Here is a 12,767-nt window from a genome sequence, read left to right as displayed (position 1 = left end):
GTAAGCAAAATTGTCTTGTAGGTTGGCGTAGATACATTTTGGGCCTCATTTACTCCCAGCAACGGCAATTAACTTTTTGGAGCAACCTGCGCGTCGGCATTTAAAGCGGCAATGAATGGTAACAGCCACAGTTCTAACACAATTTTAAGTTTTATTGGTGTTGTTGCTGTTACATGATTTTATTACACCGGCTGTGTTGTTCACTTCTGTGCTGTTATAATTATTTCTTTTGATTGCTGTTGTTGTTGTTGTTATGGCAACTTTCTGGTGCATGACGAGCACACCGAGTGTGTTGCATGCAAATTCTTGCGCGCACCTTGTGTCAGACCACAGCGGCGCACAGTGTAAATGAAAAAAAGCTACAACAACGCCAGCAGTCATAAATGACATAAATGCGTGTGACGAATGCATGCAACATAAAAGAGCAACAACAACTTTTGAATGAATGATTTTCAATGCAAAGTGCGTGTGGTTAAATGTGGGTTTGTTGTTGTTTTATTCACACTTGTGTTTATGTTTTTTGTTACTTTGTTGTTTTTTATGTATTAATCTATTTTTCATTTTGTTTCTGTCTTTGGTTGAGCCCCCATTTTCAATGTCACAGAATTGCCTCCAAACGCACTGATCAAATAACTGATATGAGCAGATAATTGTTATTCATTACCGCTTACGCACAGTTCATACATATGTATGCAGTGGCGGTAGTAGACCATAGACTTAGACTTTCGAGATCACCAAAATGTAGTCCAAATTAAATTTAGTGCCATTTTTATGCTTAACGGCTATTAAGTTTCCTTGAAATAATCCAATTAGCAAAACTTTATTTACGGCTGCTATGCAGATGTTTCTGCTGGAGTGCTTTCCTAGAAATCATCCCTGCAATTAACTGCTTATAGCGGAGCCGCCTCCTAGGAGCATCAAAAGGTTCTTCCCTAACTACGTGGACGTTATACTGACTGCCATTCACAATGGAGCCATAAACACCTTCACCGACTCGGTCTCAGAGAATGGCATACTTCAAGTCCATCCACCACCCATTGCAGATGACAAGCTCGAGTTGCCGGGAGAATCGAGAGTGATCCTTGCGCAGCTTCGTTCTGGATGCTGTAGCAGATTAAACTCCTACTTATCCGGAATCGACCCTGACATATTAAATACATGACCAGCGTGCAATAAGTCCCACATGCCAAGCTAACCCCTACACTTCTGACACCCCTCTCCTTATGGTCTGACCACGTCGAAACAGCACGTTTCCTAGCCCTATCAATGGCTGACTTCGATGACAACTTATCTGAACCTTACCATCCTAACTGGAACTATGTAGATACTAATAACAACAACAAACAACTAGTTGATTGAGTAGAAAATCGGTATTCTCTCCATTCGCGCCTTTACTAACTGAATTGAAAGTCATCGTATTTTGGAAAAAGAAGAACGTCCTAAGAGGCAAAAAAAAATTCCTTAAAAGTGAGTGATTCTTTCTTCGAACACTTTCACTAATTCAATAACCTTAATTGTTCTATAGATTTCCCACAAAAAGTCTTATCGGCTCATGCCGATGCCCCAAGACAACCGACATGTCAATCTCTTCAATAACATATTATTGTTTATGGGTCTTAGTACATTCAAAATTTGATAAGAGTTTACGTGTCACAAAAAAAGTTAACATTTTGTTCTCTAGTGTTATTTTTTCAAAATATTCTTATAATATTCTAAAAGTATTTTTCCATAGTTTTATCCAAACAATAAAAAAAAACATCGAATTCACACCACCGCTTTAGAGAAAACTACAAAGAAATCAAAGTGTTCCAAAAGTTCATAAAAATTACTTTTTTATTTTCTTAGACTTTCGCTCTTTAGTCAAAAAGAATATTTTGTTGAAAATGGCTTAACAAAAATGTCTTCTTCAACTTTAGTGTAGAAAAGAACTTTTTTTCAGAAACACACATTAATAGAACTAATCAAAAAAGTCAGTTATATCAAATGTCATTTATGCCAACTCTTTTGTGGCACAGCTCATAAATTATTCAATAAGGTCACATAAAGCCAAAAGTACAACAAAATGCCATGCTGGTGACAAAAAGCGCCAACAACAGCAACGCCTGTGACAGCATAAATGACAAATACGTAAAGTGGCATTACCCTACCGCACCAACAATAGTTACTCTGCTACAAACTCGACAACTTCCTTTCGTCATGGCGACAGAACCTACGCACCAGTCTGACAGCTGTGAGCGATTTTGATGGTTTTTGAAAATTTCGTACTTTTAGGCTTTTATTCAAATTATTCAAATATTGTTTGCATAATACATACATATGAACAACGGTCTCATTCACCTTTCCCACCTTAGTTTTTGTTTTGATTGAAGTTGTTGTACTGAATTGTTCACTACTGTTGTGTATTCGTATGCCCTGTTAAACTCAAGTTGTTAAAAATACATAAAATTCAATGAATGCAGAATTGTTAAATTAAATAATTGAATTAAGAGTAAAACAACAATTTCTTTGTTGGCTTTGTATTTTCAAGGGCACTTGTAGGAGTGCATTATCGTTCATTGCGTTTTTCACTGGAAGTTAGAAATTCGCTTGATTTATCGACAACCAGCTGGCTTCTAACTTCGTTAAGGTATCACAGTAACCTTCTGTTAAGTTAAAATTCACGAAAATATTTTCAGTTGAACACAAACCCATTCAGATTATGAGATCATCACCCACAACCTCTACTAAAACATGTCTAAGGATATGTCAAATAAGCAGCCGATTCTAGAGTGATGTTCTATCTTACATTTATTATAGAATATAAATTACAGTTTACTAGATAATAAAGAGTTAGTACTCGTACTTTTTAAAATAGTGAAAGGACGGTATTTCGTAAGACGTCCCGTCACAGCATAGTGTAACGTATGCGTAGGTTACCTTTTATATTTGACAATACTCATTCTCAGAAAATTTCACATACAGTAACTTAAAATATTCATCTCGCCCACAAAATGTAATTAAATAGCGAAACTTTTCGTGGGAAAACTTTTTACAACTTTCGACGTGGATTAACTTAGCAACGGTGCATAGATGAACTTAATTTAAATTTTGACGACGAAGCTCTATCAAGAACCATGGTTTATCGATGGCATGGTGGATTTAATCGAGGTCATAGATCACTCCAAAACGAGTTTTGGGTATGTCGTCCAAAATCAGTTGTTGTTTCAGAAACTATTGTAAAAAAATTGAACACGTTGCATTTCACACAATTTGTCAATTGCTCAAAACAGGCTCGTGTCGATTGATCGAGCGAAATGTTAAAAAATACTATAGCGGTGTTTCTATGTCATCATGAAAGGTGATAAATGGCAGACTTCCGCGTATGAGCCAGAAGGTAAACAGTGGTCAACTATATGGGGGGCGCTTCAAGATGAGCCGAATCCTACAAAAGTTGTTCGCGTACGAAGCACTTCCAAGCAAATGGTTGCCTGTTTTTGTTTTTTTTTTTTAATTGGACATGTCGCAACCATACCACTAGAACAACGCAGAAGAGTAAATTCTGGCATTTGCTTGCTAATTGTCTCTCAAAAAATTAAGAAAACCGTCGAAGACGGATCATTCTTCACGGCAATGTGAATTTTAAAATTCTTAGTTTATTCTTCAAACTCTATGTCGTCTTCCCCAAAATTGACAACTCCTTTACAAATCTAGAAACAGTTGTCAAAGTCAATTTCAATGCGCGTCGCGATTCACGTTCGATGTCTTCAATCGACTCAAAACGGTTTCCCCAGAGCGGTCGGTTGAGTTTGCTGAATAGCCATAAGTCAATCGGAGCTAAATCAGGAATCAGATACGTTGGCTGAGGCGTGATATTGATTGAAAATTTGTCGAAAAACAAACAACAGGCCATTTCTCCATTAAAATAATTTATTACGAAAATTAAGTTAATATACCGTCAATGCGGTATGTGACGGTGCTTTATCGTGGTGCAAAAACCAAGGTTTGTCGACACATAATTCCGGCCACTTCTTATGAATAACTTCGCGCAATCGACGCATAACACTCAAATACTATTTCTTGTTGACAGTTTGCCGGTAGGAAAGAGTTCGAAGTGCACAAAATCTCGATAATTGAAGAAAACTGTCAACATAACCTTAATTTTTGACCCGCTTGCTTTAACGTGGTTTTTTCAGCTTCGGCTCACCTTTGCCACGATATTTGGCTGATTTAGTAAGCATAGCTGCAAGACTCGTCACCAATAATAATACGTTTCATGAAATCCTGATTGTCGGAAAGCAGACGACGCCAACGCGCCGCTTTTATTCGAGAAAGTTTTGTGATTTTGGAACCAATCCTTCGTTCACTTTTCTTATACCCAAATGATCTTTCAAAGTGCTTTTAACTGATATTTCACTTTCGATATTCCAACGTTGCCAGTAAAATCTCTGACTGTTAATCGTCGATTCCCAAGTACCAATTTCTTTATTCTATCGACATCATCAGTTGATGTTGACATTCTGGACGTGGTTCGTTGTCAACGCGTTCTCGACCCTCTTTGAATAATTTGTATCAATTAAAATATACCAATTATCTCCGAAGGCCTTTGCCAACATTCTGAACGTATCGACACCAGAAATTTGATTCCGCACACAAAATTTATTGGAACTTCTTTGTTGAATAATTTCACTCATCGTAAAAATCGCGGCATGCACTTTATGTTCTTCAGAAAGACAAGCGTATACTAAACATTAGAGACTATTTTGTTGTGACATTTGGCAAAGATTCCACTGACAGTCATACCAATCTAAAGAAAATATTTCGACGAATGGAATTATGAATCTAACTATTTTTTGTTCACAGTAGTATACGATTTGTTTTTGGTTTCTAATCGCGAAATATAAAAGCAACCCCCGTACAAAAAATTTTGGTAGAAATTTGTGTACAGCTGAACATGTGATGGTATCTAATGTAGATTAGATGCTTTGAAAATTTAGTAATTTCTTGTCCAACTAAGATTCAAGGGACAATATTGAGCGTCAAGTGATTTCGAAATCGAAACCATTTATGAATAAAGAAGTAGATAGAAGTAGGATGGAAATCATTTGTGAATAAAGAAGTAGTAGTAGGTATAGACGCAGTAGGCACCTTGCCCTTTGAAAATTGTAGGCAGAAAAGAAAGCAGGAGAAAGATGGATTGAAATATAATGAGAATATTTTAGTTTCGATACAATAAAGATTACAAGACTTTATGAACTTGTGGAACGCTATAAAGTTCTCTAAAAGTTCAGGGTACTTAAGATCATTAAGAAAATTAAAAAATATTTTCATTATAAAATTAAAAAAATATACATATATTTTTCTATTAAGTTAATTTTTATGAACTTGTGGAGGAGCGCTATAATGCTCTATGAAAGTTCATGGCGAAAATTAAAAAATATTTTAATTATTAAATAAAATAAAAATTTTAATTTTTTTCAAACATTGTTATGAACTTGTGAAACGCTGGACGTTCTGAAAGTTTATGGCTTGTTTATATGATTTAGAATATTGAAATAGTACAATATAAAAAATGTACTTTATTTTATTCATAAACTTACCACTTCGCGCCGACACCAGTTGATTATCCACCGTAAGCGCTGCAGAGAGCCCAGCAAAAATTATTTGCAGCAGCAAAATTAATTTCTTTTGCGTGTATATTATTGGCATTAAACTATTTTTAATTTTATATCGAGACATTTTATTTTTGCAATTTAAAAATTTATGGGATTTTTGTTTATATTTTTAATTTTTTTTAGTTATTTTTAACATAAACTTTCACTAAGCCCTAGCTCGTTGCTTATAAATATTTAATGCAGCTCGCTCACAATGTCATTAAATTTTTGACTTTTTTTCACAAATCACATCAATCAATTTTTATTAATTTATGCGCAACTAGCGAATATTTGTTTATATAATTTTCGAGAGTCGACTTCGTTTTCTTTTCTTTTTCAATTTTGCATTTTTGAAACACGCAACGACATTCGCACGCTATTTTCAACACTTTTTTCTTTAAATATTTATCGAATATTTTAAGTGTGTTTTTATTTGTTGCTTTTCAGTTTTTGTGGGCGAGTAGAAAGAAGCGGCCGCTTTTACCGAAATTCGCGGCACAACTGAGGCAACAAGTCAAGTGTGTGAAAGGAAGACACAAAGAATCAGCGGCATTTCTTTCTAAGTTGCGGCGCCGCCACTAATGATCACCACGTTAATAACGACGCTGAGTATTTTGCTGATGATGCTCCAACGCCAATATGTTGTTTTTGCTATTTTTGCTGTTACTCTTCCGATTGCTATTTGTGCTTAGGCGCAATTGGCGTTGACGATTTCTTCTCGGTCGCTCAGGTGCTGAAGACAGCGGGCCGCGCTTGTGCGCATGCGTCTTCGCTCATCAGTTGATGTTGTTGTAGATTATTTGCTTGCTTGCGTGCTTTCTTTCTAACTTCTTACACACTCACACACACACTGAGACAATCTTCTGCTTTCTGCGCGCTATGCGATCTTTAGCGATTCTTCTGTGCCCCACCGGCTTTTTGTTGCTCAGCGCTGTCGGCGGCTGTCGTTGGACCCTAACGAAATTTCACTAATTGCCGCGAAAGAGGAAGAAAAACAAAAACAATGCCAAGTGTTTAAATAGGAAGATAGCGTGGAGAGCAAATATTGTATTTAGACGAGTGTGAATTGTGTGTGGAAATGAGAAGTCTTGCACCCACAACATAATGAATCATGCTGAAGTTCTTTCAACAAGTGTGCAATAGTCAGCGACGAGCTCTGCGGTTGGCCGCAGGCGAGCATAAACATATGTTTTTGTAGTTTACCGTTTCTCACTTTGAATAGTATTGAAATGGTTTTTACAGCAAATACACTCTCCAATCAAAGGCATACGTACTCTATAGTGATAGCTTGCTGATTTGCTACTAAGCTTTGGTTAAGCTGCGGGAGTTCCGACTCCATCCGCTAGTCTGTTGTTCTATTATTTGATTTGTATTTAAAAAATTGTTACATTTTTTGTTTGAAATCTTCCTCTGTCATTAACCCGACACACACAAAACGCCATAGCGTTCAGCGGCGGTTGAGCGTGAAAGGTCAAGATACTTAGACAAAAGCTTTACCGAATGAAAAGACTTAAGCGCAGAACTCTTTCCGCCAAGCGCAGATTGTTAATCTAAATAATTCTTTGTAATTCGTAGTTGACAGTTCATTTTGGATATGCTTTAAACAGTTTATATGGTTTTTAATCATTATTAAAAAGGTTAAAGTCAAATCTAGGTGTCACGCGTAATTATGGTTAATATAAATACTATATATAGGAATAGAACATATGGTATGTATATATGTATATGGTATAAAGTATAAGTGGTCGTTAGTGCGTTGTTTCGTTAAAAAGAGATGAAAAAGTTTCTCACCACAAACGAAAGCACATAAGCCACCAAACAGCTTATTATCTTTCCAAGCCAACGAGGAAGGTTTTATTTTTTTTTTTACTATTTCGTATGATTGGTCTATGGTGCGCATAGAGAGCTGAGACAGTAGTCTTCTCAGAAAGCCACTGTGATATATTCTGTATCAAATATTGAGCTTGAGAAAGCTGTAGGATCCACCTTTGCTTCAGACAACAAGCACAACCGCGATATGCCTTCAAAATAATGCTTGATTCTCTTTTAGTGGGTGTGAAAGGGGTTTCTGCAACTCTCATCTAAACATAGATCCATTAGAACTTATTAAAGACCAAGACACAGTAAAAACCATAGACTTCAGCAAAGCTTAAGGAAATCACATAATCCATCAAAGCTTATTTTCTTCCCAAGCCAACTAAGAAGGTTTATTTCTTTGCTATTTCGTATGATTGGTTTATAGAGTACTGAGACAGTAGTCTTCTCAGAAGGTCCCTGGGACATATTCAGTATTAAATATTGAACATGAAAATGCTTTCGGCGAATAAGACCGCATTTGCTCCGAGCAACAAGCACAACCGCCAGATGACCTCAAAATAATGATTGATGCTGTTTAAGCAGGTTTGAAAGGGATTTCTGCAATGCACGTCGAAACATGGATGCACTAAAATTCATTAAAGACAAAGGAACAGTGAAAACCAAGATTTCATTCAGTGAACCTGCGCCGAAAAAGGGGAAGATTGTTCTATTGGCTTAATTCTTCGTTCAGCTCACAAGTGACATTTTTCTTAAAATTGTGGCAACGTCTTCTGAGAGCTGAGCTAGAATAGCGGTTGACAAAAACTTTCGTTATATTTACCAATTACATTATGGCTTTATTGGCACATTTTGTGGTTAAGAACTTCTAATGAAAAGAAGATAGTCTATTTTTTTTAGAATGCCAGCAAATGTTTAACAAAACACTGCTTGATTAGCATAAATAATTATTTGGTGGGTGTTCTGTGAACCAGGCAAAGGTTACACGTTTTTTCCTCTTTTTATTTAGCAAATTTTTTTTTTGCAAATTTTTAACCATTTTGCTAATTATTAATAGCAAAAAAAATGAGGCGCTTCATTGTTTGGGGTTAGTTTTTATTAGCTTCTATTCTAGATTAATTTTTTTCTGATTTTTCAGAATTCGATTGTTTAGCCGAAAAGTGTATTAATTTGGGTTTATTATTCGAATTCTTTATGTGTGGTTGTTACCGCTTTTGTTGTGTATAGTATTCTGGGTTCTATGTTTTACCAAATCGCTGGCAGTGTAAGTGGCACTGCAATTGTTGGACAAAGCGCTCAGCAATGCGTTAACAGAACAATTAAATGACCTAAAGCTAACTTAATTAAACCCTACAGTAGAGATCCAGTGGCAACCACTAATTAAAATTCACAAATTTGGAGTTAGCACATATGCTAGTATGTATTTTGCTACTCTGTTTTTTATTCGAAATTATTCGACACAGCCTATGGCGGCCTTTCACGGTTATTAAGGGTTATTTCCGCATGAATTTTCATAAAGTTTATATTTTGGTACAAAGTTTCTTAATATAATTAATACTTTGATATTATTTTAATAATATAAGTAAGCCCGGTTTGAGTTCGAAGATAACCCAGCAGGAAATACCCTTTCGAATATTAAAAAGAAAGAATAGTAAGCGTTTCCGAAGAGAAAAATTCCACATAATTTAATTAATATTGAATTTATATTAACCGAAATGACTAATAACTTCAGATTTTTGATATATATATAGTTACTTATTTAAAAGTCAAATAAGCAGATTTTTTTTTCCAAACCCAAAAAATAAGGTATACTTTTTATAGATCAAAGTTATGTCAGTTAGCCAACCACTGCGCCATCTAGTGATAAATATGTTTCTTAATATCAGTGTATAATACGATTATGAATTACAATTAATTGTGAGTAATCCGTGTAACAAGTATAAGATTTTGGAGAAGTATTTTTTCCTTTTTCCAATGAGGGTATTGTTAAATTTTTATTACAGCGCCACCTACTGGGATCGTTAATTGATATATGTGACCTGGTCTACGAAAAGGGGGCTAACGTGCGAAAACTAGTTTTCTGGGAAAAGCTGTTAAAAATAATCGTCAGTTTCTCGTTATCTCATTAATTGTTCTCCTTTTTTTGACACCTCAGCCCCCTTTTCGTAGACCAGGTCACATATTTATAGTAAACTCTCAAATGTATACATAAAATTTCGATGTGAACATAAAAAAGCTACGCAGACGTTCTTTTCGCTATGGTATGACACAATCAAATTTATTTTCTATGCAAAAAAAAGGTGAATCGACACGAAGTTTTAGAACAATCAAAAAGTAAATAAGGGGTTGAGGCAGATCGACTTCGCAGGCGCCCGAAATATTGTCTGTAGTACTAGTCTCCGGAATGAAAATTTCTAAACCAGATCCATCATGTTGTTATAGATGGAGGACATGCCACCAGTGTCCTTGACGTGCGTACGCTCCGAGGACCTAACATCGACTTGGACCACTACCTTATTGTAGCGAAGATACGCACCCGCGTCTGTACAAAAAAGCACGCTACTATCACAACCGACAACGAAACAGAAAAGACTCGTTAAAGGGAGATCGACACATAACACCTCTTCGTCGATTTTGAATCCGCCTTGGACAACACGAAAAGGAGCTGCTTCTATTTTACTATGTCTAAACTTGGGATCCCCGAAAATCTGTGTAAACTGACGTTGAGCAACATCAAAAGCTCCGTCAGGATCGGTAAGGATCTCTCCGAGCTATTGGATACCAAGCGAGGTTTCAGAAAAAGCAACTCCCTTTCGTATGACTTTTCCAATCTATTGCTGGAGAAAATAATACGAGCTGCAGAGCTAAATAGAAAAGGTACTATCTTCTATAAGGGTGTACAGCCGATGATATTGATATTCTGCTTTTTCCAGACTGGATAAGGAAGCGAAGCGTATGGGTCTGGTTTTGAACAAGGACAAGACAAAATATCTCCTGTCATCAAACAAATAGTCATTGCATTCGCGAATTGGCTCCCTCATTACTGTTAACTTCGAAGTCGTAGTTAATTTTGTCTATCTTGGAACTAGCATTAACAATAACAACAACGTCAGGCTCGAAATCCAACACAGAATTGCCTCTTGCTAACAGGTGCTACTTCAGGCTGAAGAGGCAATTGAGAAATAAAGTCCTCTCTCGACGAGAAAAGACTAAACTCAATAAGTCCTTCATTAATACTGTCCTGGTATATGGAGTGGAGGCATGGACAATGCCATCATTTGATGAGTCGGCGTTAGAAGTGTTCAAGAGAAAGTCGAATCGATAAACAATTTTCCCTAAATATGTACATATAAATTGTGATCTGCATATGTCAATTAGTGTGTGTTGTGAGTTGTTTAAATACGGCGCGAAGTTTGTCTGGCGATTTTTACCCTGATTAAAAAGTGTGTGCTTAAAGTTGTGTATTTCCAATGGAAGCACGACTAGGAAAACATTGATGAAGTTTTGGGTAGTCTACTTTAACGCGAACAAAAGTCATGAGTGGCACAAAGCATTCAGCGAAGGTAGTGAAGTCATCGAAAAATTTCTCATACGAAACCACTCTTTTAGTTACAATAAATCGAGAAAATTAAAGAAACAATGCTTGAAAATTGTCATCAGAAAGATAGCAGCGGATATTAATGTCTATTATGGATTGACTGAACACATTTTGGTTAATGTTTTGGGTATAAAGTGAGGTAATGCCACACTCCTGCCAAAAGTGAATAATTTCTTTGCAAAAACAATGACGAGTAAAGGTCGCAGAAGAGATAGTATTTGGCAATGAAAAAGGGTTGCTTGACAACGTAGATGACAAGTCTTTATTTATAAACGTATTATTACTGGAGACGTGAGCTTATGACTGCGACGTCGAAACTGTCCAACAATCTAAAAACGAGCTGACACCTAAGAAACCAAACTTCTCTGAAGGCACTAAAGCCAATCGCAGCCGGGAAAGAATATGGAAAATTGGATTAATTGGGTTCATCGTTGGTACGCTGGTGTTGACTCAAAAGGAATTTACCATATTTTGAAGGCGATAATGAAGATTTTTGCTAAAACTCGTGAAAATGCAGTTTATTTTTCCTAAGTTCGTTACAAACTGGTTCAAATATTTTTGTTTAGTTTATTTTTCTATAAATTTTATGCAAATAGTTGGCATCCAGTTTGCATGGTCCAGTGACTTTTATTTACTTTAACGGCATTATAAACAAAAAAAATATACACACACGTGCGTAATAATTTTGCTTTTCACGCACACAGCGCTTGCAGCTTTCTAAAACATATATTAGTAAGCCAAAATACCCAAAAATTATAAAAAAAAATTGTTGCAAAAAGTTTTAAGCGCTTTTTTATGAAGCGTCGCACAAACCGCCATAACATTTCAGACTCATTTTTGGCGAATAAAAATAATCACTACTGTAATCCGATTCATAGTTCAACATATTCGCGGGAAACGGGTCAACTACGTCTTTTTGGCTTTGCGTAATTAACTTTAGCGCTAGCATGGCTACACTTCAAAAGTCAAGCCGGCGCTGAAGCAGAATATTAGCCAGCTTTCTTTATGATTGTTTCGCACACACTTTTGCTGCGAAGAAATTGCCTTCGTTATTAACGGCTGCTTGCCAATTAGCCGCTTGAAAATTTGTGCGCTTGTCACTTCCGGTTCCGTTGCGTGGAAATGCCCAAAACACGTTCGCCAAGGCGAGAGTTTCTAACTAGCCCTGTTTGCTTAGATTTACACTTATATATTTTATATATAAATAATTTTTCATTATTTGCCTTCGGCTCTTTCGCTTTCAAGTGTCACTTCACTTTCATTTCACTGTCCCTAATATCATTGGCCAATTATAATATATATAGTTTTTGTTTTTGTGCAGGCAACATTAAGCCGCAGCTGATGGACGCGCTCGATAACGGTTCGATGGCATAGCATTGACTTTGTCCAAACATATATTTTAATTCATGTATAATATTTCTCCGATTTGTATTTATAATTATTCTAATTCAAGGTTCTTGCTGTTTTCGATATCGAAAATATGTTACTGTTACCATACAAATATTTTTATAAAATTTGTAAATTCTCATAACCAGCACAAAATCACAATTTGTTTTAAATTGCACTAATTCGCCGCCAAAAATCGAATGAAATGCCTACATTTTAGTTGCAACGTTATGTTGCAGCCACCAAACGCCACATTTAGCACCACAGAATTTATCGTGTTTGTTGTTATTGCTGGCAAATAATCCGTTGTGTCACTGTTGCGTTGCGCGTCCGCACTC

The 12,767-nt window shown here is 36.2% G+C and overlaps 1 protein-coding gene across 1 annotated transcript in view; it reads right to left on the bottom strand.

Moving 5' to 3' along the window:
- Window positions 1-5,715, bottom strand: part of LOC120772085 — a 34,733-nt gene extending 29,018 nt beyond the window's left edge. The window contains exon 1 of the mRNA XM_040100483.1: window positions 5,577-5,715. Within this exon, the coding sequence (XP_039956417.1) occupies window positions 5,577-5,715 (139 nt within the window). The remainder of the gene's footprint in view (window positions 1-5,576) is intronic.
- Window positions 5,716-12,767: the final 7,052 nt, after the last annotated feature.

The sequence above is a fragment of the Bactrocera tryoni genome, chromosome 3, assembly GCF_016617805.1.
Source record: "Bactrocera tryoni isolate S06 chromosome 3, CSIRO_BtryS06_freeze2, whole genome shotgun sequence".
NCBI lineage: Eukaryota > Metazoa > Arthropoda > Insecta > Diptera > Tephritidae > Bactrocera > Bactrocera tryoni.
Note: the sequence above shows the minus strand (reverse complement) of the source record. Positions and strands in the feature narration are given on the sequence as shown.